General features: G+C 44.7%; 2 protein-coding genes and 1 pseudogene across 7 annotated transcripts in view; 2 read left to right on the top strand and 1 right to left on the bottom strand.

Annotated features, from left to right (window-relative positions):
- The window catches only part of CCNDBP1 (cyclin D1 binding protein 1), an 85,197-nt gene that overhangs the window by 9,006 nt on the left and 49,223 nt on the right, over positions 1 to 26,968 (top strand). For 2 of the 6 annotated variants that reach the window (XR_009355534.1, XR_009355535.1), the window contains exons 10-12: positions 876 to 922; positions 1,176 to 1,286; positions 25,621 to 25,798. Coding sequence is in view for 3 of the 6 variants with exons in the window: in XM_059181318.1 (XP_059037301.1) it covers positions 876 to 922; positions 1,176 to 1,286; positions 3,669 to 3,816 (306 nt within the window). In the remaining 3 variants the exon portion in view is untranslated. Of the gene's footprint in view, positions 1 to 875; positions 1,019 to 1,175; positions 1,663 to 3,668; positions 10,168 to 25,620; positions 25,895 to 26,968 lie in introns of those variants that run through there. The other 4 variants (XM_059181318.1, XM_059181319.1, XR_009355536.1 and 1 more) reach the window with 4 other exon arrangements.
- EPB42 (erythrocyte membrane protein band 4.2) lies at positions 2,721 to 22,389 on the bottom strand. Its single transcript, XM_059181317.1, has 13 exons — positions 22,283 to 22,389; positions 20,941 to 21,126; positions 19,898 to 20,131; positions 16,797 to 16,915; positions 15,295 to 15,399; positions 14,232 to 14,409; positions 13,699 to 13,837; positions 13,310 to 13,413; positions 12,342 to 12,584; positions 9,381 to 9,677; positions 6,271 to 6,437; positions 5,042 to 5,175; positions 2,721 to 3,028 (listed from the first exon to the last, which is right to left on the bottom strand). The coding sequence occupies exons 1-13, from the start codon at positions 22,290 to 22,292 to the stop codon at positions 2,866 to 2,868; spliced, it is 2,079 nt and encodes a 692-aa protein (XP_059037300.1). The 5' UTR covers positions 22,293 to 22,389; the 3' UTR covers positions 2,721 to 2,865.
- LOC131836188 (cytochrome c oxidase subunit 7C, mitochondrial-like) lies at positions 14,374 to 16,822 on the top strand (annotated as a pseudogene).

Below are 26,968 nucleotides of genomic sequence, written 5' to 3' on the forward strand. Positions count from 1 at the left end.
TTTTTTTATTTTTTATAAACATATATTTTGATCCCCAGGGGTACAGGTCTGTGAATCATCAGGTTTACACACTTCACAGCACTCACCAAAGCACATACTCTCCCCAAGTCCTGGGTCCTATGCTAGAAAGAATTCTCTTGTCTCATTTTTAGAGACTCAGATTATCTCTATAGTTATTGGAAGGAGAAGTAAGACTGCCAAATGGCTTATATCTTACATTCAGAACTATCAGTCCTGAAATATTTGATAAATTAGATGGTGGAAATTCATCAAATATATCTTCACAGTATGTGAACACCTTAAAGTAGAATGGGTGTTAACTTTTTTTCCCATTCACTTTTTTAAAAAATTGACTTCCTAAGAAATAAGCATCTTTAGTAATATGCCTTGTCAGTTACCCCAAATAAAAATTTTAAAATGTGTACCATAGATTGGTGGAATACATATGTTCTCATGTTATCTTGTTACTGGTGTGCTTAAAATTATGTACATATTCTTTCTTTTAAAAGGAACTCTACCTGTTTCTACTATATATTTAGAACTGTAGTTGGGATAAATTCAAGTTAAATTCTAACTTTTTCTAGTTTTTATAAATTTAAAAGTATTAAAAAAATTTTAAAACTTATAGGAATGTTATAGCAACAATATTAATAAGATTTTGTAAATAGAGAAGAATCATATAATCCTGCCACCCTAATCTAATCAGAATTTTTGTTTTTGCAGTTTCCTTCAAGGTTTTTTGTTTGTTTGGATTTTTTTCTGCCCTTTTTTTTTTTTTTTTAATAGTTTATTACTTGAGTCCTTTAGTATATCTTAGGTCTCCTTCCCTTTTTATGTGGCGCTCAGGGTGAGTAACTTCTTTGTTTCTTTTCTAGTCTGCGAAACTTGTATCTGTCTTAAAGAAGGCACTTGAAATTACTAAGTGAGTATGAGGACTTCTCATCAAATAGCTTTTTTGAGAATGAACCCATCCAGTCATTCTCAATTCCCAAAGCCCCATTTCAAGAAGTGGAAGAAGGTGGGTGTGGTGTTTTCTTTCCACTTCAGTTGTGGAGCAGCTGAGTTTCTACAAAGAAATTTGCCTTATCTTACTAGTTTTTGTGCTCCTTGTTGAGAGTAGGTTTTTCCCTTCCCAGTATAAATTTAACTTCTCTTTTTCCCCATTCCATTTGCAGAGCAAGTCATTTGACCCCACAGCCAGAAGATAGTTGGATCCCTTTACTCATTAATGCTGTTGATCAATGCATGAACAGAATCAAGGAACTCACTCAGAGTGAACTTGAATTGTGAGTTTTTAGGCTCCTTTGTACTCTCCTCTCTCCTTTCCTTACTATCACAGGTAGCCTCTGATGTCTGCTTTTAAAATGAGGCTAGAATGCTCTCCTGATCAAAAGGGAGTTCCTGTCCATGCTTGTCAAGAGACATTGTTACCAAAGATTGTTGGTTGGTTATGCCAGACTGGCAGTTATTATAACTATATGAGTATGATATATTTTTCTGTGCTAGATTCAAAAGGTAATTGCATGAGTTTTTGTTCCTGAATCACCTTTCAGAGATTTGTGTAGAAGCTGCCTTATTCCCTATTTGCAATAAAGTATGTTGTTTCATTGTTAAACATGTTGATAATCTTAATAAAATGGTGACCTGCCAGTAGTTCAGTAAGTAACCTTCCAAAGTTTCTTTCTACCAGAAATGCAGTGGGTTGAGACTAGCACATTGGTTTCATTTGGATTTATAGGTCTAAAGATCTGATTCTGATCAGAACTGTATTTAGAACAAAAATGCCTGACGTTATTTTTATTTTTTAAGATTTTTATTTATTTTGAGAGAGAGCGAGTGATAGAGAGAGAGAGACAGAGAGCATGAGCAGAACGGTTGGGCAGAGGGAGAAGCAGGCTCCCCACTGAGCAGGGAGTCCAAAACGGGGCTCGATCTTAGGACCCTGGGATTGTGACCTGAGCTGAAGGCAGGTGCTTAGCCGACTGAGCCACCCAGGCATCCAACATCTGACTTTATTTAGAGAAGATGACTTCAAAGCTCCTTTAAGTGCTTCAGTGGTTTCATAATATCATCATTGTTATCATTAAGTCCTTCTAAATTAGTTATTCCATCTAAGTTATTCCATCCATGCCTCCAAAATTATTTCATAGTATTGAGCTCATTTTGTTAGGTTGCCCAATTTATTGAACAGGTTTGTTTTTCTTAACACATGCTTGTTCTTTCCTACATTACATGTCGTTCTAAATGTAAATATAAAATGTTTATACATCAAAAATTTGTAAATGTATAAGAGAGTTTATATGGTTTTAAGGGCCTTTTTGTTTGGCCATCATGATTTAATTGTATTTTTTGCGGTGGTCTAGAAGATCGCATATCAGAAAGCAGGGTAAACCTGTATGATGTGCATTCTGGTGACCTGACTTGGTCTGCAGGTCTCCACAATGTCTGATGCCAGTCTTGTTCCTTGCATGGGTGTAACTTATCCCATTTGCCCTTTTGATGTGTCCCCATGGTCTTTTTAGTTCTAATCAGCTACAACAGTCATTCTTTTGAGAAGTTTGTGTGTACTTGAGTTGAAATTCTTTACGTCAAATGAGTTTTAATTTACTTTTATCAAGCGCCATTCTATACTTCTCAAAAGAGTCATAAAGAGAAGGAACTGAAATTAAACTGAGAGAGTGCGAAAGCAACAAAATAATGTAAATAACAAACAAAAATGATAACTTTGTACAAAAGGAGTACAGTTCTTTTATTTTTCTCTCCTAGGGCCTGTTTTCTATATACTTAATAGTTTTCATATTTCTCTAGTGGGCCGAGTTCATGTTATCAATATCAGACTTTAATTAAGGGATACTTAATGGAAGTTTAAGCGGGAAGTTCAGGGGCTTCCACAGTGATGTTTCTGTAGTTGGTTACGTTCTGGAACATATCGCAGTCCATTTCCACAGTGAGCCTCTGGAGCCCCACCTGTGTCGGTGTGAACTGGAATTCAGTGTACAAGATGTTTCCAGGCCACACAGAAGCTAATCTGAAAAAAAGGAAAAGGCAGGTGGTAGTTCTGTCCCATTGCTTTGCTAGTCCCAGTGACTCTGATCCTTCCCTGCTTGAAGATGTGAACTGTGAAGAAATAAACATTTAAGTACCTTGCTGTTGAAACAGGGGAAGTTTTAAGGAGATAGAAGACAGAAGCCTCCCTATGGCAAACAATTGCAGGGTTAAGAAGAGAAACACCCTAATTTAAGGGCTTCCAAGCTGCATCTGTTATTTCTTTTATCACCTGTGACTGGTCCCACTCTTGGTAGTAGTACCAGGGTATGTTTGGGACGGCTGTGGTTTTGGATCCCTCACATTGCTAAGTGCTGTGAGGGTACAGTGGACATATACAGAAGATGTCAGTCTGTTAACAGATGGTGTTTGGCATCCTATCAGCAACCTTCTCATAGTGACTAAGAGAGTAGCACAGATTTCCTTTGAGGAGCTTTCCCCCTGATTAATCTGGAATACCATGAAAGTATAGTTAAATGTTGACAATCTCTCCTCTCTCAATCTACTGGCAGTAGTGATTCATTGAGTTTCATAAGGCTGAGGCATTGGCTCAATAGCCAGAAAACTACCAGGGATTTCAGGAGTAGGCACGGTGAACTGTAAACTGTATACTGTGTTTTCAGCAAAGGATGTGGCAGACACAGTGAGAGAAGAAATAATGAAGGAAGATACTTGCAACATCTGAAACCAACAAAGGACTCATACAGGGAACTCCTACAGATCAACAAGGAGGAAAGGCAGGAACACCAAAAGGAATGTGGGCAAAGTTAAAAACAAATATTTTACAGAGGAGGAAACCGAAAAGGCTAATAAACATATGAAGAGTTGCAAATCAGAACAATAATGAGATATTACCTTACTTCTGTTTGGAGAAAAGGAAGCTGAGTATGGCCAAGAGTGAAGAAAAGTGGAGAAATGGTAAAAATATAGAAACTCCTGTACTGCTGGAGGGGGTGTGGACTTCTGCAGTCATTGTGCAGACAAGTCTGACAGTACCCGGTCAAACCAGATCGTGTGATGTACATTCTTTCCTCCCCGACCAGAGTTTCAAGCTAGTTTATAAGAAGACATGTGAGGCTGTTTATTGCAATAGTATTTGTGATGTTTGAGAGCTGGAGGCTCTCTGGGTGCCCATCACTGTAGAGTGGCATGGTAGAAAGTACAGATGTACCAAATGAAGACTTACGTTGCCAGAGCAGTGGGCTTAACACATGTGGATGAATCTCCAAAACAGCTCATTAGTTGTCATTAGTAGAATACAGCTCTTTGGCCACACCAAGAGGCAGCCTGAGCTCTCTGGGATATTTTCTTATACTCAGGCCTAACTCCTTGCCTGCAATTACCAGCAATACCAAACCTCTTCCTGCATGACCAGGGCAGCAATTGGGGTCAGGTGGATGCCCATTGGGCACTTCCTCACTCCTGTCTTCCAGGAGGAGGGAGGCCCTAATCTTTCAGTTCTGCTTCTAGAGGGTATTTTTTTTTAATATTTTATTTATTTTTTGATAGAGATCACAGGTAGGCAGAGAGGCAGGCAGAGAGAGAGAGGAGGAAGCAGGCCCCATGCTGAGCAGAGAGCCCGATGCGGGACTCGATCCCAGGACCCCGGGATCCTGACCCGAGCTGAAGACAGAGGCTTTAACCCACTGAGCCACTCAGGTGCCCCTAGAAGGTATTTTTTTTCTATCTCTATGAACACAGCAAAAAGACAGTCATTAATCTTGGATCCATGCCTTTCTAAAAAGTAGAGTTGTTTCAGTGAGATGAGAAGCTAGCAGCAGTCTCTCTCTCTCTCTTTTAAAATATTTTATTTATTTGAGAGAGCACAAGTGAGGGTGGGTGGGGCCAGGGGGAGAAGGAGAAGCAGGCTCCCCATTGAGCAGGGAGCCCAGATGCAGCACTCGATCCCAGGATCCCAGGATCCTGACCTGAGCTGAAGGCAGATGTTTAACCAACTGAGCCACCCAGGTGTCCCGAGAAGCTTGTGGTCTCTTACCTATACCTCCTCTCTCTGTGAATGAGGCCCCTTCCAAAGAGGGAGATCACACAGTCCTTCAAGGGAGCATCTAGGAAGTTATGGAGCTGAACTGAAGCCTTAAGAAGTTGATATTGCTCTGCTGTCTCTGGCATCTGTGGGAAGAGGCAAAACCTGGAGTGGATGCCATGAGCACAGGGCTGCACTTACTGCTTCCCCTCCTAGGCATCCTCCCTGTACTCTCCTCAGTTACTCTCTTGTCTCTGCCATCCATACCCAAACTCCACACCTGACTTCTTTACTTTTCTATCTGGTCTTCCTGAATTGATACTTATCCTTGCCTTGATTCATCTGTGGCCATCTCTGGTAGTTTCTCTCCTCCACTTAGAAACCTTGGAGGGGTTCCCATTGTCTTCAGAATTCAGTGTTGGTAGGCATTCAGAACCCTTCATGGTCTGACCCCAACCCCCTTCTCCAGCCTTATCTGTTCTTCCCTTGACTAAATGACATCCCAGCAACCCCCTCAAACTCCCCTTTACTGGGTCCTCTATACTCAGTCTTTGGCCTGCAGTGGCCTTCCTCAACTTCCGCACTAAAGCTTACCTATTTTTCAAGTCCTGGCATAAATGCATCCTCCTAGTAAGTCTTCCTCAAACCCACCAGCTGAAATTAATCCCCTTACTTAACTTATGCCACAGTGACTTCATACCTCTATTGAAGCACTTACATAAAAGACCTAACATTGTGCCTCCTTTACTTAACCATAATACACACTCATTGAAGGCTGGGACCAGATCGCATTCATTTTGGTCAGGGTAGACATGTGGAAAGAGGACTAGATCAAGAGCCATAAGCCTCTGAAACATCCCATTTTCATTATCATGGTATGATAATCTCCAGGATTGTTTCCTCATCTGAATAATGGGAATGGTTCCACTTCACAGGGTTTTTCTATTAAAGAAGGTGAAAATACATTGGCATATGTATAAAGTGCTAAATAAATATAGGCTAGTATTATTCAAGAATGGAGGCAGCAACTGGGGAGGCCCTGCTTTTTAAAATCTATATGGAACCAAAAAAAAGAAGCTGGAAGATGTAGACCTTAACCATCTCTTTCAAGAGAAGGAGCTCTCAACCTGACATTTTCTAGTAATCCTAGAGCATGGTTGTTTGCCCTAAAGCTTGAGGGGCTCTGATTCCTTCTGAAACAGGAGCAAGTGAGAGTGACTTGGGGAAGGACTGGTGCCTACCTCAATGGTAAGGTGTGGTCTACAAATGACGATGTCTTCCTGAGCAAAGCAGCTAAGGCTGGATTCAGAGTGCATTGCCGTGGCCATGACAGTGAGTCTGAGGAAGCTGTTCTCTGGTGGGCTTTGCTCAAAATGGGAGAAAGACAGGTTGCTGGTGATTATGTTAGCTGAAACATAAGACAGGCGGAGTCAGTGCAAATCATGAGTGTGTGTGCCCTGGCAACAGGCAATATTACACATAGTGCAAAGGAGTCAGTATATTATTGAAGTCAGAAAGATGCCTCATTTCTCACAGCAATTTCAAACTGAACTCCGTCAAGATCCCACCACCTACCGCCATCACTGCCTCCTCCAACACTCTTGCCAGACCACCTCAGCGCGACTGGTGAAGGCCCCTGCAGACTAGAACAAGTTAAGCTCTCTGGCCTCAGATTCCTTTTCTAATAAAAATGCCTACCTGGTGGGTGGCTTGTGTTAAATTGAGATACTGAGTGCTTATCTCAGACTCTGCCACACAGTCATTGCTGAATATATGCTTACTTAGTTCCTTCTTATTCTCTGCTGCTTCTCTTTCCCTTTTGGAGAGAAAATGAAGCCATCCCTCATTGTCTAGGAATCTTCTCAAGCTCATGTTCCCAGTCCCAACCTGTAGACATAGTCATCTACCCCTGCTTCCTGCTACCACCTCCAGGAAGATGAGATGTCCTCCCTCCCCAAGTCAGACCCTCCACTCTGTAAGTTTCTGCCCCATTCTGACCCCTCCACTGCCTGCTGTGTTACTTTTGAGCAAATTATATAACCTCTATGTGTCTTGATCTCCTCATCTGTAAAGTGGGGATAATAATGACTGCTGCCGGGGCGCCTGGGTGGCCCAGTGGATTAGGCTGCTGCCTTTGGCTCAGGTCATGGTCTCAGTGTCCTGGGATCGAGCCCTGCATCAGGCTCTCTGCTCAGCGGGGAGCCTGCTCCCCTTCTCTCTCTGCTTGACTCTCTGCCTACTTGTGATCTCTCTCTCTGTCGAATAAATAAATAAAATCTTAAAAAAAAAAAAAAAGATAATGGCTGCTGCCTCAGAAGGTTGTTGTAAGGATAAGTGAGATGATGCATATGGAACACTTAACACTGTGTTTACCAAAAGTAACTACAGTTATTCTAGTTGCCTCTCAGTCCCCTAAGGGTTGCACCATCAGTTATAACCCATCTTTCCTGAGGCTTCAGTCTTTCCCTCTCTGTTGATTATTTTCCTGAGTGTATAAGCAGATTCTGCTCTCTGATCTTAAGTAAACAAAAAAACGCCCTCGCTCTACCCAGTGTCCCTGGCTGACCACCACTCAGCCTGTCTCCTTTTTCTGTCGGTTCTTCCAGGAAGGACTGCATACTATGTCTTGCTTCCTCAGCTCTTCATCTGTTTAGCCTTCAGGAAGCTGACCTTTGACATCACTTCTCAGTAAGACCACTCCCTCAGTGTCTGTTTTCAGCCTCGACATCTCATGGCCACTCTGCTGTCTCTCTGGTTGCTCCTTCCTCTCTTTGACTTCTCTGTTTCCCTATTCCATGTTCTTTCCCTGCCTTCCCCCTACATGCTGGTGCTGCCTGGGTTCCCCTTTCACCCTCTTCTCTTCTCACAACTTTTCTTCCACCCCCAGGAACTCATCAATGCCCTGACTCTTGGCAGCCCTCTCTGGGCAGGGATTCCCACCTCTGGTTTCCAATGCAGGCCTTTATTTTGAATACCAGGTTTAGGTGTCTAGCCATCTACTGGCCATCTGTTTGTATGTCTCATGGACTTTCAAACCCAACATGCCACAAACAGAACTCATCATCCTTCTCCCCATACGTGCTCTCCCCCATTTTTCCTGTTCTAGAAAGGAAGCGACCCTCTCACCGCCCCCCACACACATATTCACAAGTCCAGTCTGTCCTACCTCCTTAATATGTCTTCATTGGAAGTGCTGCTTGTCTAATTTGTCCTTCATGCCTTGCCCGTTATAAAGCCTTCCAACCTCTGATTCAGTGTTGTCAGCATTAGATGCACATTAGAATCATACAGCATTATAAAACAGTCCCAATCCCAGGCTACACAACAAATCAATTATATTAGACTCTGGCATTGAGGCCCAGGCAGCAGTATTTTTAAAGTTCCCCAGGTGATTCAACATGTAGCCAAGGCTGAGAGTCATCATTCTAATAGGACTTCTTCCATTCCACTCAGACAAAAGTTATTTTTTTTAAATGGATTTCTGATCACATAGGCCCCTCTAGTTCACATTTTCCCCAGCTTCCCACTGCCCAAAGAACAAAATTAAAACTCCTTGGCATGACATACAAGTCCCTGCATGATCCAGACTCTGCCCCACTCAGAAAGGGAACACGGTGAAGAGATTGGAGGCAGGAGAGCTGGTTAGGAGGCTGTTGAAATAATGTAGACAAGCTCCAGTCCACTGATCCTCTCTTATCTGCACATTGGAATCACTCAGTGAAATTAAACAGTTTTTGATGTTTGGGTCCAACCCTGGGGTTTCCAGTTTAATTGATCTGGGAGACAGGCTGAGCATCAAACTTCCCCAGGTGATTCTGATAGGCAGCAAAGTTTGAGAGCAACTGCTGTAGTCCAGGGACTTTCAACCCTAGGATAACATGGGGAGCTTTTAAAAAGTACCAATACCTGGACCCCATCCCAGACCAATGAAGGAGGACTTTGGGGGGAGGAAGAACCTGTGCACATGTTCTTCCATGTCCCTTGAATATTCGTAACTTACTTTTTGGCTCTCACTGTCCTTCCTACTCATCCTTTCAGACCCAGTGCAGTCTGCTTTACCTGGGAGCAGCCTGCTGTAACCTGGATGAGATGCTCCCCTGCTGTTGTACTCTGTTGACCTTATCAAACACTTCTTTAACTGCTACCATTGTCTGTTTCCTTATCTGACTGCAGTCGGAATTGTGGAGGCTTTGGTCTCTGTGAAGCTCAATAAATGTGTTGACTGGCAGAGAAACAGGGGGCACATTAGGGGCTAGAAGCCACCTCTTCAGACTTTCAGGGGGTGCCCTTAGGCTGCTGCCTGTCAGGATGGAAGCTGGAGTTTGGGAATATCTGGGGGCCATAGAATTACCCTTGGGACCGAGCATAAGGGACTGCTTCCTCTTCCAGAGCTCAGCAGCAAGGATGCCATTGTAGTATATTGCCTGCAAGGCAGATGTCAGCTGCACTGCCTTCTCCTGGTCACTGAGGTTAACCAGTTTCACTGAGTACTGGGCTTCCCCTCCCAGGTTTAAGGAACAGGGTACTTCTAAGAATATGTGTAGAAGTTCAGCAGTCTTGAGACTGGGAGGATGGATGCCACTGTCTTTTTCATGTCGCATTCTCTCTTCCTGGACTTTCTCCAGCACCTCTTTTTCTTGAAGAGATCCTGAAGAATAGAGGAAATAAAGCAGGCCTCTTATCTAGGGGGTATAGACCGTTCTAGTAAAAGTCCAAGATTAAGATTCATTTACCCACTGCCACTCAAAAGCCAAAATCACAAGAGCTCTGTAATTCTCTAAAGCCACATTTAGCTTAAAAAAAAAAAAAAAAAAGTCTGTCTTAATGTGAGACATGAAAGCACAAAACAGTCCTAGAACTCAGGTAGTAACTTCTTTGACATGGGCCATAGCAACTTCTTTCTAGATATGTCTCCTGAGGCAAGAGAAAAGCAAAAATAAACTATTGGGGGCACCTGGGTGGCTCAGTGGGTTAAAGCCTTTGCCTTTGGCTCAGGTCATGATCTCGGGGTCCTGGGATTGAGCCCTGCATCAGGCTTTCTTCTCAGCAGGGACCCTGTTTCCCTTCCTCTCTCTTTGCCTGCCTCTCTGCCTACTTGTGCTCTCTGTCAAATAAATAAATAAAATCTTTAAAAAATTTATTTGGACTACATCAAAATAAAAATCATCTGCATAGCAAAGGAAACAAACAACAAAACTAAAAGACAGCCTACAGAATGGGAGAAGAAACGTGCAAATGACATGTCTGGTACAGGGTACTATCCAAAATAAAGAATCTCTAAAACTCATCATCCCCAAAATGAATAATCCAATTTAAAAAAAGGGCAGAAGACATGCATAGACATTTCTCCAAAGAAGACATATAGATGGCCAACAGACACACAAAAAGATGCTCAACATCACTCATCATCAGAGAATGCAAATCAAAACTACAGTGAGATATCGCCTCACACCTTTCAGAATGGCTAAAATAAACAACACAAGAAGCAACAGGTTTTGGTGAGGTTGTGGAGAAAGGGGAGCCTTCTTGCACTGTTGGTGGGAATGCAAGTGGGTTCTGCTCCTCTGGAAAGCAGTACGGAAGTTCCTCAGAAAGTTAAAAATAGAACTACCCTGCAATCCAGCAATTGCACTGGTAGGTACTTACCCAAAGAATACAAAAATACTAATTCAAAGGGATGCATGTTTATAGCAGCATTTTCTACAACTAGTTAGATTATGGAGGCAGCCCAAGTGTTCATCAACTGATGAATGAATAAGAAGATCACACACACACACACACACACGAATATTATTCAGTCATTAAAAAGAATGAAATCTTGCAATTTGCAACACTATGGTTGGAGCTAGAGTGTATTATGCTAAGTGAAATAACTCAGTCGCAGAAAGACAGATAGCATATGACTTCACTCATATGTGGAATTTAAGAAACAAATGAGCAAAGGGGGAAAAAGAGAGAGAGGCAAACCAGGAAACAGACTCAACTATAGAGAACAAACTGTTGGTTACCAGAAGGAAGCTAGTTGGGGGAGATGGGTGAAATAGGTGATGGGGATTAAGGATTGCACTTGTCATCGTGAGCACTGGGTGATGTATGAAAGTGTTGAATCATATGGTACACCTGAAACTAATATTACACTGTATGTTAACCAACTGTAATTAATATAAAAAACTTGGGGCACCTGGGTGGCTCAGTGGGTTTAAAGCCTCTGCTTTTGGCTAAGGTCATGATCCCAGGGTTCTGGGATTGAGCCCTGTGTCGAGTTCTCTGCTCAGCAGGGAGCCTGCTTCCCCCACTCTCTCTGCCTGCCTCTCTGCCTACTTGTGATCTCTGTCTGCCAAATAAATAAAACAAAATCTTTAAAATATATGTATAACTTTAAAAAAAAAGTCTGCATTGGGCAGATCCACCACAGATAAAGCGTGTCTCTTCCAGGTCATTCCCGTTCTTCAGGTGTTAAGCATTTGCCCCTTGAATGGTGGGAGAGCAAACTTTTGGACAAGCCATGCTGACTCTGAGGACAGGTCTGCAGGGACTCACACCTTCCTAAGTGAAGAGTTGACTTATTCCAAGGGCAGTGGGGGCCATGGAATATTCTAGAGCAGGGGAGTAACATCATTTTGTGTCTTTCGTGGAAACTGAGTTGGAAAGGGAGCGATAATGGAGAGACTGGACCCAGGGGGTTCCAGTTAGGAGGCTGTTACAATGCTGCAGACAAGAGCTCTTGAGGCCCTGAATTTTCTATAAGCAGTCAGGAAGAAGGTGAGGAAAGAGATGTGAGAGTAATATGGGGCAGTGAAGGAGGGAGAGTTGAGGAGAGTGCAAGCCTTCTTGTTTGGATAAATAGGTGACAGTGGTGCCATTAATCACTATGGAGAAAGGAACAGATTTGGGGTGCTGGAAGAGAGGGCGAGAAGGAGAGAGGGAGAACATCTTCTGGCAGCTGGAGTTGGTATTAGTGTGTTGTTTTATAGTAGTGGTTTTCAACTGGGGGGTAATTTTGCCCCCCCTCCCAGGGGACATTTAGAAACACCTGGAGACCTTTTTGGTTGTCACAGCCCATTGTGGAGTCCTGGCCTCTAGTCGATGCAACCTGAAAATGCTGTTGAACATCCTGTGATGCACAGCCCCCCCACAATGGAGAGTTATCTGCCCCCAAATGCTGATGGTATCAAATGGGGTTACAAAATCCTATTTTATATGATGGGGAGAAGACTGTGAGTCTCTCTGGCCTGCATCTTCCTGGCCCATCCCTTACCCTCTATTGGCGTTTCAGGTGCTGAGAAGCCTGGGGCCCTCCCCTGCCCAGTACCTTCAGGATACTTGTAGTTCTGAGTGATGTCCTCACAGCGGTTGCTGCCCACACCCTTGGTGCTAATGTTGTTGCCAACATACTTAGTGTTGGAGTTGGTCAGCTCCAGTGCGCCGTCCTCCCGACACTTCCAGACCACACACGATGCATTTACTGCAGCAAAAAGGTCTGATACTCCAGGGGTCAGGCTTAGTGTCCCCTCCTTGACTGCTTTGACAGGGGTCAGATCACAGGACCCCAGGACTGAGGGAGAAAAAGTTCAGTGAGCCAGAGGAACTGTACCCAGACCTTTGAGTCAGAGCTGTATAACCTCAGTCCCTATCCTATACCCTATTTTCCCTTCCCTGAGATCAAGGTCAGAGGTGGGCACAAGGCAGAGTTTCTGGAAGGGCACTGCAGTAGTGAAATTCACAATTATTTAGTTACAGTACTTTTTGGTCATGGCTTATGGCAGGAGACCTCTCAGAAACTGGGCAGGAAGAACCTCAGAGGAATGTAGTAAAGCCGAGTTCCTTAGCCAGCTCTACTACGGATATGATGAGAACAGGTCACCTTTATTGAGCGCTTCCTTTATGCCAGGCTCTGTTACTGTTCTGCTGCTGAGGAAGGAAGAGCAGTCCTTGTATGGCTCCTGGAGATTTCTTCTCACAAGCCCCTAACCCAGCATATCCACCAGCTATCTTAAGGCCTTTTACCCTTCACTGAGACTCTGCTCCCTCGCCCATTGCTCTGAGATAGGACAAGTCTCCCCATGGCCTTGGGCCTAGATGGTTAACACCTTTGTTCCCTTGAGCCTGCTTCAGACTTCAGGTGAGCATTCTGTTGGCCACTATCACTCGTTCTACTTCTCCTGTTTTAGAAGACACAGACCCCCTTTGGACCTCCTGCTGCTCCTGTTTTTGAGGGACTTCTTGCTTGCACAGCTTTGTGCAGCCCAGGATGGTAGTGGGTCTACCCCCAGCCATTACCTCCACCTCCATTGGAAACACATGGGTACAGAATCTGCCATCCATCATAACCTGGGGGCAAAGCAGGCCGGGTCATCCAGCACTCCGTGGAAGTCTGGAAGATCCTGAAGGCACCAAAGGAGTAATTCAAGTGAGGAAGAAAGTGGTCCTAAAGAGGACTAGAGATGGCAGAGTCATTATTGCCATGGGGATGGGAGGAGTCTGTAAAAGTGGCTGCAACACTCTAGGGGTGGAGGGGAGGTGCTGGGAGCATCCTGGCTACAAGAATCTTGAGGGCCTCCTCTCAGTGCTAGGTCACTCAGAGTGTGGGAGGGGGTTGTCATGAGGTTATACCATGTGGGTTTGGAAACCTTCCATGTCTGGGACCTCATCCTGCTTGGGCTTCTCACCAGATTCTGCCTCCTTGGCCTTCTCCATTCTGAAGGCCCTCCTCATTGTAGTATTCATCCACCAACAAGCGTCCGCCAGTTCCCTGGGCTGAAGTGAACGTGGTAATAACACGGGCAGGGATTCCCAGGCATCGCAGCACTGTGTGGAAGGGACCAAAGAGTCAGGGGGTGCCAGAGAGGCCTGTGTATGTATAGCTAGAGTTTTCAGTGTCTCCTCTGGGAAGGCATGGTCTTAAATGCCGCCTGATGCTGTGGAAAGAGGAGGGACACCGGCACCTGGCAGGTAGGACTGACACACACACACAGGGTACTTGAAGGCTGAGAGATGAGACACTTAAAGTGTATGCAGCAGGCAGAGTCTACAGCAGGGCAAGGCTTGCACAATGTATAATAGAGCACTGGGGTTTGCTGTCCTGGAGCATGAGGAGGGAAAGTTTCAGGGCAAAAGCATGGGGAAACCCAAAAGGCAGGGCGGACACGCTGTACAGTAGCCAAGGTGACCCAGGAGTGCGGCAGGCAAACCAGCTCTGTACCTGTGCAGGCAACTGCGGCGAACACCCAGGCCTGACTGTCGTACACAGGTCGTCCTTGGCCTGTGACCCACTGCCGCAGGATGGGCACACTGCCCCGGCGCTTGCTCAGCAAGGCCCCTTCCTGGGCAGTGGCGGCCTTTGTTGGGGGCAGGACACTCTTCTCCTTGAGAGCATGCAGCTGTTTGTGGAAATGAGCACATGTTATGTGGGGCCCAGGACAGAACAGCCTCTGGAGGAGGGGCAGGGAGTAAGGAGGGCTTAGACTACCTGTATCAGAATCGTCTGGATACTCCTGGGTTTCACCCTACCCATTGGCTTATAATTTCTAGGATGGGGCCTGGGAAATTCTCCTTTCTCTCTAGCCCTCTGGAAGCCAGGGATTCATGGACCACATTGGCAAGCAAAGTTCACATCCTAAGAAAAGCCAGAGAGCTGCCTCTCATTGGCGGCTGGTTTCACTACTCCCTCATTTGCCTGACCCTGATTCCTTTGAGAGCATTTGCACTTGGGGCCTCAAGGCCCACTTATCCCAAGCTTCCTCCTCCTCACAGGTTGACCTTGTCCTCATCCACCTCTTCAGAGGGGAGTCCAGAGGCATGAGCAGAAATGAGGAAATCACAATTCCTCTGAAGGGACATTTAGGGATAGTAGGAAGCCCCAAACTACCTTCATGGTCTGTATATTCTTAGGAATAATTTAGAAATGAAAACAAATGACCACTTGAACAGCAAACACTGGGCAAGTTAGATCCTATCCCCTCCCTCCCATGGACTTAAGCCTGCAGGTTGGGCTGATGGGAGGAGGAAAAGGAAGGAGGAGGAGGAGTGCTCTGAGGAAATCCGGACCAGTTTTAGTCCTCCTGGCTTGTGTCCCAAGGGATGACACTTCCCTTTGCTTTTCTCTCCCTTGTGGATACTACTGCCCTCCCTCCTCACTGAGACTGTCTCTAGGAACTGGCCCCCACATCCTAGGAGGAAGGTACCATTTGTGATTTGAAGATTTCCAGGGCCGTAAATGTTGGCAGCTCTAGCAGAGGACTCCCCTCCCTCCCCAACTCACTTACCAAGGCACCCAAAATATAGGCCACATGCTCAGGGTTGCCCCACTCCTCCACCTGCTTGTCCACACTCAGTAAGCGGAGGCTGAGGTTGATGACACTGCTCTCAAACTGCAAGGAGCACATAGGACCATGATGAAGACTTCCAGGTTGCATACTCATCCCCCCACCATCACCTCAGACTTCTTCCAGACTCAGGTTCCATTCCTTCCAGCCTTGCCTTCTTGTCTCCTGTGGGAGTTCTGGCTTTTCCCTCCCTCCACCATCCCCCCTGGTCCCTGAGTCCACGCAGTCCCATCCTTTGCCTTTTCTGTTGTCTGAATTCCCAACAGGGTGGGAGCCATTGAGGACCAGAGTTGTATCAGCTCATTTCTGTTATTTGCCATTTCCTGTGCTCCTACATCTCCTTCTAGGACTGACCCACATGGGGAGGAGACCCAAGACAGCTCTTGCTCTTGAGGAATCCACATTTAGGAGCAGAGAGGGTCATGTAGGCACTTAGACTATGGATCTCAGGAACACAGCCAGTGTTCTAGGAAAGATGTCAGCCCAGAGCAGAGGGCATAGTGAGAAGAGTCACTCTTATCTTTGGGGGCTGAGGAAAACATTCTGATGGTCTTAAAAGATGGGTAGGAATTTTCTGGGGTGATAAAGGAGGGAAGGTATTCCAGTCATATTGAGCCTGTTTGTTCAGGGGATGGCCAGAAGCTGCTGCATGGAGGGGCTCTTGAGGAAAGGAAAGCAGTGGCCTGGCTCTGAAGGGCCTTAGGGGTCAAGCCAGGGCATTTACTTTTTATCCTGTAGACAGTGGGGATTTAACAGAGTGTTGATCTGCTGTGGCCTTTAGGAAGATAGCTCTGGAAGCTGTGGAGGCTGGTCTGACGTGGCCCTGAGGAAAGAGGCACCACATGGCGGAAATGGCCAAAAGAAGCCTCACTGACACACCAGGAAACAAGGTTGTGAGAAAAGGAGGATTCTGTGTGGCGCCACCATTTCGTCCATCTTGGGTCTCTGCACCTTTCACAGAACTTCCAAGAGCGCTATGCTGGGATACAGCATCTGGAGGTTCACAACCTCTGTGGTCTGTAGGAGCCACTGTGAGGAGGGCTCAGGGAAGGATTTGCCATTTTCAGTAGAAAACAAGCAGCATTTACTAGTTATGATGACTATATACTTGGGGCTGGATTTCCTTCACCTTATTTTGTAGTAAGACACTAACTGCTTAAGAAATAAGGTGTTTAAATTAATCCATTAAACAGACATGGAAGAGAGCATTTTGAGATGTGCATTCTCTTTGAAAAATGGATCAAACTCAAGTTCAACATACTCAATATGTTTGTAAATAAACTCACGGCATGAATTCTTAAAAAGAAGAAGAAGAAGGAGAAGAACAACAGCAACAACAAAAGAAATGGCCTCATTATCTATAGGCTTTTGGATCTGCCAGCTCTGGTCTGAACACTGAAGATTATGGGGCAATCACTGCCCTTCCTCAGAGGTCACCATACCTGGCCAAAGTCCCAGGGCTCTGCGTGGAAGCACTCAGCTGTACCCAGGTAGATGAGGCCATTCTGGTTCAACACGTACTCCCTGCGTTGAGACTCCTTCTTCAGGAACACAGCATCCTCTGGTGAAAAGCCGGCAGGGATGAGGGCCTGTGGGGAGCTAGGCCTGCCCTCCACATCTAGGCCTCTGCCCTCCCTGCCCAGTCCAGGTTTGGCTGCTGGCCTTCCCTTTAGCTCTGGGCGTGATGAAGACTGGGGAGGAATTCCCTTTTCTCACTGACCCCACTGGGACCCAGAGTCTTCTCTGATGCAGAGTGGGGACAGGGGTCAGAGTCCCAGGAGTCAGTCAAGGTGGCCTACATGGTCAACCAGACAGACGGGAACAAGTCAAGCTTAAAAAGCCTACTGGTTCCCAGAAGACATGGGCAGCCAGAGTGCTTTCGGCCCAAGAGAGTTTGGCAACAGCCCAGGGAAATTCCCAGTGGACCTGTTAGATCTCACAGGTTCAAGTAAAAAAGAAAAAAAATAAATAGCATTTCAGGTGTGCTTGGCTGGCCCAGTGGGTAAAGCATGCAACTCTTGATCTTGGAGTTACAAGTTGGAGCCCCACATTGGGCATAGAGATTATTTAAAAATAAAATGTTAAAAAAAACTTTTAAATGGTGTTTCAGAAAAAAAAACCAAAACTATCAAACATAGGTTGACAGAGGTGAGCAGAAAGGAAGAGGAGCACACGGTAAGACAGGGTCAGAGAGAACTGTGGAGCTGGGCGAAGTAGAAGCTAGTGGAAGCCCTGGGGGCATCCAAGTGGGTCTGAGACTCCCACAATCTCTCCTGCCTCTCCTGCTGCCTTCCTCAAAGGGTCAGGCTGGGGTTCATGAGGAGGATTGTGGGCTTTAAGGAGGACACTCTAGGAAGCCGGGAGCGTCAGGGAGACCTGCTCTGTTTGCCAACTGTTTCTCTCTGCACGTGTTGCTGGGTGGGGTAGGGGAGGAGGGTGCTTAGGCTGGTTCCTGGGGACTACTAATAAGAGAAGAGGCTTTCCAGATTATCCCTCTAGGCATCTGCTGGGAGGAGGGTACGGTATGCAAAACAACAGAAGGATAGGATATTAAAAATTAGGAAGTCCTGAAGAATCTGAGGCCTAAAATCATAGAACCATGTGCCTGAGGAGCCCTTGACTCCTGTCCCTCCATCTTGAGTACTTCTATGAAATCACTTCAAACTGAGGTCCTGGGCCCCAGGCTCTGCAGGGCTCTGGGAGGTACCTTATCAGAGCGCAGGTTGCATCATCCTCCCCTTTCCTCCCCAGAGTGTGGCCCCCTTTTATAAAGTTCTCTGCTTTTGAATAGGACTTTACTTATAGGATATAAAATTTCTTTTTGAGTGCAGAAGGCTCCATCTCTATGCTAAGATGGGACTTGTCCTGGATAATCTGAAAATCTCTTAATCACTTCTCAGATGAGCAGAGCCCATCATTCACCCCTGCCAACACAGACATCTCCACAGGGACTCACGTAGAGAGGCCTTCCCCAGGCAGGTCAAACCAAGCCTAGAGGCAAGAAACCTGGCATGGAGTCAAGGCTAAGAGTTCCCACTGAACTGAGCACAGTTTCAGAGCTGTCTTTGCTGTGTCTTTGCTCTGGCATGAGGGCCTAGCTCTGATTGTGGGCTCAAGTCAGCGAGGCAGGTACACTGACTGGGACTTCAACTTTGGAGGGGAGTATGTCAAGAGCCATGGGTCCTCCCGCAGCTGAAGGGGCCCTGACTCCACATTTACCCACATGGGGCAGCTGCCCCTGAATGGACACTCATTCCCCTCTATTGCTCTACCTGCTCATCCCCTTGGATCAGGAAATAAGAGCCTGAACTGAGGATAGGCAGGGCTACCTGAAGGAGGGGGATTGGAGAACCCCACCCTGTGCAAGAAAAGTGGAGAAAGGGAGCCCACTGGGTTTCAGATGCTACAAAGAAAGGGAGTTAGGAACTGGCTGGAAAAGCCCGGGAAGATTTTGTCTGCTTCCCTGTTTCCTTTTGTCTCCAGCCCTGCCTTATGAGGGCCGCTTCAGGCTGGCATTGAAACTCCTGAAAGAAAAAGGCTCTGCACTTGTTGTCTGGGTAGTGAGGACAGGAAAGCTGGTTGAAATTGTTTCCCATCCCCCCCAAGAAACACTTCAGGGAGCCCCGAGGATTAAGGTGAGGGGTGGCAGATTTAAGTCAACCTTCAGAATGGGAAAGAAGAGGAGATGCCCTCCTCATGTTTGGGACATGTCAACCACCTCCGATGATTTTTTTAGATGAAATAGCCCTAAGAGCCAAGGCTGGGCTTAGCCAAAAGGTGGCCACTGGTGGGGCTGCAGGAGGTCACCTGACCTCAGGAAAGCCCACCCTTAGTCCACTGAGTTATAGGCCCCTAGCTGTTTCATTTGCCACTCTAGCGAATATTTAGAACAATGTGGAGAGGACCCAGCAGCCAGTAGTAAGAGAACATACAAGTGGAGAGAAGCAAGACAACCAAACAGGGCAGATTTATTTTAGAGCTGATGAAGCTGAAGCTTTGGGCCCTTCACTTGCACAGACCACTTTAGGCCTCAGCAATTCAAACTTTTGTGTTCTTTTCCTTAAATTATACAAATAGACCTCAGGTCCTGTAAAACCTGGATTCACCCTGAACGCAGACTATGGGAACCCAGGGGAGAAACAAAGAAGCCCATTCCTCAGGTTGCATCCATTCCAGAACCACTTTCCAGTTCTCGGCCCCTGTGCTATCACAATAAAGAGCAGCTCTGCCAGGATCATCTCAGTGAGTCTCAGCTCGTGTGACCAAAGAGCCCCGACCTGGCACCAGGGTTTGGTGGTGAGATAAGCCTTTGCTTTCAGTGGGAGGCCCCAGGCTGCTTGTGCCAAGGGTGACACTGACACAGGTCCCGTGTCTGAGAGGCCATTCAGCCAAGGAGCAGGTACCACAGTAACTGAATGCTGGTGTTGTCCTGAGGGGGAGCTGCCCACTGGGGCCTGGGACAGTCACTTTTTTCCAGAGCTGTGCCCCAGCTGTGAGGCCTGGAGTCCCTGTGCAGCCCAGGCTGGTTCAGGTCCAAACTCACCTCGAGCCCAAGGGTTAAAGAGCAGTGTGAACTGGCCTAGGTGGAGTTGCTTCTTGCCCAAGACCTGCAGCAGGAGCGAGTAATGGCCAATGATGGCGTCTGCGGGTGCGGTCACAGAGATGGCCCAGGACTGGTCATCTCTGTCTTCCACTGCCGCATTCCACCACTTCTGGTCCCCCAGATGGGAAATTGGGAATATGGCTTGGGTCTTGTTGGCCTTGGAAGGATGCTCTCCTGCAGTCACACAGAGATGAGTTGGTCATTTGAACCTTTTGGTCACAACTCAGAGTAATAAAGTCAAGTATCACAAAGTTGGAACAGGCGAATAACTGGTTTTCAATGAGAATGGAAGCAGCCCATCCAGTAATGGGAGGCAGTAAAGGGTGCGGGGAGAGCACAGGTTCTCTGTGCTCATCGACTTACATCTAGAAAAAAATCCATAGTGTATAAAGTGGGCATAGTGGTATGCCTTCTTCGTAGGGCGGATGTGAAGTCTTAATGTGATACTGTAAAGTCCTTGGCCCAATATCTGACATGCAGTACAAATTCAATAAATAGTAGTGATTAAGTGTTACCATAAGCCTAGATTAGATCCATTCAGGCTTTCTACAAAACTGATATATTTGTAACCAAAAGGAACCCCTTAGTGATAATGATGCTCAGCAACTTCTGAATCATAATAAACAGAATTTTTTAAAAAAAATTATTTACCTATTTTAGAGAGAGAACAGGGGGAGGGAAGAGGGAGGAGAGAGAGTCCTCAAGCAGACTTCCCATCAAGTGCAGGGCCACACAAGGGCCTCAATCCCAGGGCCTGAGATCATGACCTGAGCCAAAAGCAAGAGTTGGCCACTTAGCCAACTGAGCCACCCAGGCACCCCAATACACACTATTTTTTAGACATGTTATCTCATCCTCACCACAGCCTTCCCAGGTGGACAGGACTTCTTGAGTCTCAGGTACAGTGGGGGCCATTTTCCCCTTTGTTCCCTGAGGGAGTCCTAGAGCAAGAAGCTCTCCAGTCCCAGGCCTGCCCCACTCACCAGTTTGTGCAATGAGGGCTACCTTCTTCAGGTTGGACGTAAATGCATAGACTGGAGCCTGGAAGTGCAGGATGATGGTGAAGGGCTGTCCTCTTCTCACAATGAGATGCCGGGAGCTGATGGCCTTGGTGTGGTGCTCCTCATTGTTTTTTGCTGCCTGGAAGTCACAGTTTTTGATCCCCAGAGCTGTGATGGAAAAGGGAAGTCACGGAAATGAGGTAAATGTGACAACTCTAGTAAAAGCAGAGACCCTGGAGTCAGAGTTAAACTGAGGTTCAGATCCTCAGGTCAACTTACATACTAGCTGTGCCACCTAAAGCAAGTAACTTAACCCCCTGAACCTCAGTTTCCTCTTCCTTAGAATAATCATCCTTCTCTGCAGAGTTGGAGAAATGAAATGAATTAATGTATTAATACACTTAGCACAGTGTCAGACATGTAGGAAGTCCCATTCAATGAGACTTTTACTATATTATTAATAAGAGCAATGCTTGCTCTCATTGTTGACCTTCTTTTCTGGTCCCTATCCAAAACAATGGATAAAACCTAGAATTTTGCTTACCCCTACTCCTGTCTTCTTCAAACACTGTCAGATAATTTTTAAAGCTTGTTTTGAAATTGCTGAGCTGATTCTCTTGTTTTATAGACAAGAGTGAGGCCCAGAGAGTTAGAACCAACTCACCCGAGATCATACTTGGCTCTTTCACCTAAAGGCTCACCAAACCCACAGCCTCCTGTAGCCCCCGAAAAACTTTCCAAGGAGGGGACCTGAGAGTATTATGACAGCCTTTCAAGCAGTTCTCATTTTATAATAAGTCTTGCAAATATACAACAGACTTGTGCAAAGGCTCCTGAGCTTTCTGTGTCCTCTGGTTCTATCTATTATCTTGCTTGTTGTTGGCCTCTGTCCCTTGAATTTGGATTCCCTGACTCTTACCTCCCCTTCTTTCCAACTTAGCTTTGAGGCTATAATGCCCTCATGCTTTGCCAGGGTTATCTCCTGTGTGTATCACAATCCAGTGAGAATAATCATGTTGTAATGCCATAAATCCATGTTAACTGTCATCATCGTCTTCACAACTATGGCCACCGATTTACCACCAACAACCAACCGTATTGCCACACCTAGCCATACCGATGCTACCACCACCACAGCACCCACTACCACTCCTAACACAGCCCCACCCACCATCACATCCACCACCAGCAGCACCTAACACCACCTCCACCAGTCACACCACCATAACCTCCACCACCATCCTACTTCTCTTCATGAAAACACGTTATGATGGAGGAGCTACTGAGAGTTAAGTAAGCCTCATGGAGAAGTGGCTTGGCTCACCCTGTCCCATGGCTATAGGCTGCTCTTTTCCACTTGACCACAGAAAATGCCTGTTGCTTGAACTGTTGCTCCGTGCTGCTGCCTTTCTGAATCTGTCCTGAGAGAAAATGATGGAGGTACTCTCATTGGTTTAAGAACAACAGTGGAGTGTCCTCCCACTCCTCCTGTGAGCTCCCACACATGTTTCTTTTTTTCTTTCTCTCTCCCCACTGGTATCTCTTGGGCCAGCTGCTGGGAGTTGCCCTTTTTCATTTTATCTCTTGTGCCGGGCTGGGGTGAAGGGTGGAATGGGGGAAGATCTGCCAGCTAGAAGCTGAGAGGACACTTCTAAGCCTGTTACTTCAATGGTCTCAAGAGACCCTCAGAGATCTTACCTGGACAATGCTGGAAGACTCTGGAAGAGATGACTCCATAAATAGGAGGCCCATATCCAACTCCAAATTTCAGGCCCTAAACACTTCATGGGCTTTAAGTTGCTACTTGTTTGTGGCTATTTTGGTAATAGAGAGACCTGTGTGTCTGGGATTCATCTGTGTTAAACAGATAAAGAGGTAGAATTTCTTGGTGAAAAATAAATATCCTAAAAGTAGAAGTCAGAGCCCCTGCTCTTCTAAGCCCACCGGGTCTGGAACACTCTTCCAGGGAAGTTTGGGAACTATCTTGGGACTGAGGGCCTATGTCTTTTCTATTTCAACTTATCTAGTCATGGGGGAGAAAAGACACAAGAAAGGACCTCCTCTTTGGCCCTCTTTGGTTTTCGGAAGCCCAGCTTTTGCTAGAGGTATCTAAGACGTGCAACCCGGAACACTCTCAGGGACAGCCGTGCTGTCCTGCATGCATATGGGATACCTGTAGAAAGATATAAAAGACACTACAAAGAACACCAGGTGCCTGTGGGGAGGAGAGCTGGAGAATGGGGTAGGAAGATGATTTTTCTCCTGTTTATACTTTTTAAACTTTGAGCCATTGCCCATTTGAAGAATTTTATTATGTTAGAAGAAGAAGAAGGAGGAGGAGGAGGAGGAGGAGGAGGGAGGAAGGAGGAAGGAGGAGGAAGGAGAAGAAGGAGGAGAAATGAAGCTGCTGCTTTTTTACTCCCCCTGAAAATGATTCTTATGAGAAATGAAGAGGTAAATTTTTCATTACTTGAAGATAATGTGATTTTTACCTGGAAACCATAAATCAACTAAAAAAATGATTATAAAAGATCACTTAGAATGCTATTCTTAAGTTTAATGCATTCCCAATAACAACTCTAACAAGCTTTTTCTCTGAAACTAGAAAAGCTGATTCTAAGGTTCAAAAGAAAATTTCTAAAAGATATCAGATATAATCTAAAAAGATCTAAGAAGATATAAAGATGTTTTAGATGAAAACATCTAAGATGTGTTTTACTGTCTAGTGGGCCTTGTCATGCTACATTTCTGACTTCTTATGTAGTATAACCAGCTTTCTAGATATTAAACCATAGTACGATATCACTACATTTGAAAAAGTACATTGACCAAAATAAACACATTAAATATGGGCTAAACGTGGCACTTTGAATCAATGGGAAAGATAAGGACTTAGTAATAAATGGTTTGGGGACAATGAGGTTGCAGAGTAAAATTGATTTCCTATCTTTCACCATACACCAAAATGAATTCCAGATGGATCAAAACTCTAAAATGTAAAAAATTAAATCCTAAAAATACTAGAAGAAAAGATAATAGACACTGTTAAGTCAGCGAGGAGAAGGCTTTTTAAAATATAACACAAACCTTAGAAGCCATAAAGAAAAAATAGATAATTTTTATTCCTTGAAATTTTTTTACTTGGAAAACTCCATAAAGTTAGACGATATACAACTCTGAAAAACAATCTGAGGGTTTTGAAGGGGCGGGGGGTGGGAGGTCGGGGTACCAGGTGGTGGGTATTATAGAGGGCACGGATTGCATTGAGCACTGGGTGTGATACAAAAACAATGAATACTGTTATGCTGAAAATAAATTTAAAAAATTTTAAAAAAAAGATATACAACAAATTGGGAGAAATGTTTAGAACCCATAACACAAATTTTTACTTTCCTTAATGTAAACGGTATCTGCAAATCAATAAGTAAGGAACAACAAATCAATAGAAAAAAAGGCGAAGGATATGACAGAAAAGAAAATTCAGGTGTCTCTTAAATACATGAGAACATGTCCAGCCTCATTTAATAGAAATGCAAAATTAAACTACCCTGGGATATTATTTCTTTCACCTATCAGACTGGCAAAGATAGAGTAGTTTGTCAACTTTCTGAGTTAATGATGGCTAGGGAGTTACTCTCTAAAAGTACTGGTAGGAATGTAAGTTGAAATAGCTTTCTTTCCTTTTTTTTAAAGATTTTATTTATTTATTTGAGAGAGAGAGAGAAGGAGTGGGCGGAGGGGCAGAGAGAGAGGGAGAAATAGACTCCCTGCCGAGCAGGGATTCCCAGGACCCTGGAATCATGACCTGACAAAGGTAGACACTTAACCAACTGAGCCACCCAGGTGCCCCTAAGTTGGTATAGCTTTCTAAGGAAAGTTAAGTAATATTTACCCAAAACTTAAATCCCTCTGCTTTTGACTCAGCCATTTCACTTCTAGATATTCTAATGCAAATAATCAAACATGTAAAATGAAATTTATACAAATTTATACAAGTATATCCATTGTTACAATGGATATACTTGTATAAATTTCATTTTACATGTTTGATTATTGTACTGGATAGTACAATGGATATACTTAAATATTTTACTGTAGTTAAAATAGCAAAATACCAGAAGCCACATAAACATTCATAAATAAGGTACTAGGTAGACCTATTACAGGATGTGTTCAATAGAAAACTCTGCTAATGTGAAAAAGAATGAAGTAGCTCTGCGTAAACTGATAGGGAACAATCTCCAAACTACATCATTAAATGGAATAAGCAAGGGGCGCCTGGGTGGCTCAGTGGATTAAAGCCTCTACCTTAGGCTCAGGTCATGATCTCAGAGTCCTGGGATCGAGTCTCTTGTGGGGTTCTCTGCTCAGCAGGGAGTCTGCTTCCCCCTCTCTTTGCCTGCCTCTGTGCCTACTTGTGATCTCTGTCTGTCAAATAAATAAATAACATCTTTAAAAATATATCTCAAGGATTTCTGCTTCTAGATAGAGCAGACTAGCTTGATCCTATCACCCTTGTTGACAGTAACCAGAAAAGCTGAATAAAATATTTCAAAACTCTGCCTAAAAGCATCAGGGCAGCACAGATTTGAGGGATCAAGATCTCAGGGAGAAGAGAAGCAGAGCAGGGTGGGCCTAACAGCATGTCACTTTTCCCTTTAGGACATTTGCTGATTCACAATTGGCAGATGACAGCCTGAGAATCTGAGCAGATCTTCTGACAATCTCACATTACTGGAGAATAAAAATTGGAGTTCCACAGCCATGAGGAATGAAGGGCCCCAATAAACACCCCAGTTTTCAGTTGGGATCACTGGAGGACTGTTCCGCAAGAGTAAAGGTAATAGGAAATAGACCAACACTTAAGAAGACTGAAGCCCGGTCTTGCTTGTTTGTTTTTAGGCACTCAATCAATGGAGATTTTTATTCCTGTTGACATTGTTATGGGTGCTATTGTTATCACTATTATTTATCTAATAAGGTTATAAATGTTGGAACAGCATAGAAAAAATTCTGTGGTAGAAAACACGTACCATAAACTTACCATTTTAACCATTTTTTTTTTTTTTTAAAAAGAGAAGTAGAGAAAACATGTGCTCAAGCAGATCATGGGTAGGGGGCAGAGGGAGAGGAAGAGAGAAAATCTTAAGCACATTTCACACCCAGTGTGGAGCCCAAAGTAGGGCTCAATCTCACAACCCTGAGATTATGGCCTGAGCTGAAATCAAGAGTTGGACACTTAACTGACTGAGCCACCCAGGCACCCGTATCATCTTAACCATTTTTAAGTGTACAATTCAGTAGTGTTAAGTATGTTTACATTGTTGTGAAAGATATCTCGAACGAGAATCTTTTCATCTTGCAGAACTGAAACTCTGTACTAATTCAGCTACTATCCCCTTACCCTGCTCCCTTGTCTCAGGCTTTGGTAACCATCATTCTACTTTCTATATCATTAATTTAACTAATTTAGATACTTCATAGAAGTGGAATCATACAGTATTTATCCCTTTATGGCTGGCTTATTTCATGTAGCATCATGTCCTCAAGGTTCATCCCTTGTTGTAGCTGTGGCAGGATTCTCTTCCTTTTAAGGCTACATTATATTCCATTGTATGTATATACTGAATTTTGATTATCCATTCTTTCAACGATGGACTTTTGGGTTGTTTCTACCTCCTGGCTATTGTGAATAGTGCTATGGACACGGTGGGCAAATTTGTCTTTGAAATGCTGCTTTCAGTTCTTTTGGATCTATACCCAGAAGTGGAATTGCTGGATCATACGGTAGTTGTATTTTAAACTTTTTGAGGTACTGCCATACTGTTTTCCAAAGTGGTTGCACCATTTTACAAGCCTACAAACAACACACAAGAGTTCTAACTTCTACACATTCCCACCAATACTTGTTATTTTCTGTTTTTATTTTTGTTTTTTTTTTTTTTTTTTTTTTTAGATAGCCATCCTCATGGGTGTAAGGTAATATCTCAGCATAGGACTTTTTTTGAAG

Source organism: Mustela lutreola, chromosome 7 (assembly GCF_030435805.1).
Source record: "Mustela lutreola isolate mMusLut2 chromosome 7, mMusLut2.pri, whole genome shotgun sequence".
Taxonomy (NCBI): domain Eukaryota; kingdom Metazoa; phylum Chordata; class Mammalia; order Carnivora; family Mustelidae; genus Mustela; species Mustela lutreola.

What these genes read in the sequence shown, in the direction of transcription:
- EPB42 (XM_059181317.1), bottom strand. An exon ending in AGCCCTCATTGCACAAACTG is followed by an intron (nt 20,132 to 20,940) that starts GTGAGTGGGGCA and finishes GTGTGACTGCAG; the next exon opens with GAGAGCATCCTTCCAAGGCC. An exon ending in TGTTTCCAATGGAGGTGGAG is followed by an intron (nt 12,585 to 13,309) that starts GTAATGGCTGGG and finishes TTTCTCCCTCAG; the next exon opens with TCCTGGGGTCCTGTGATCTG.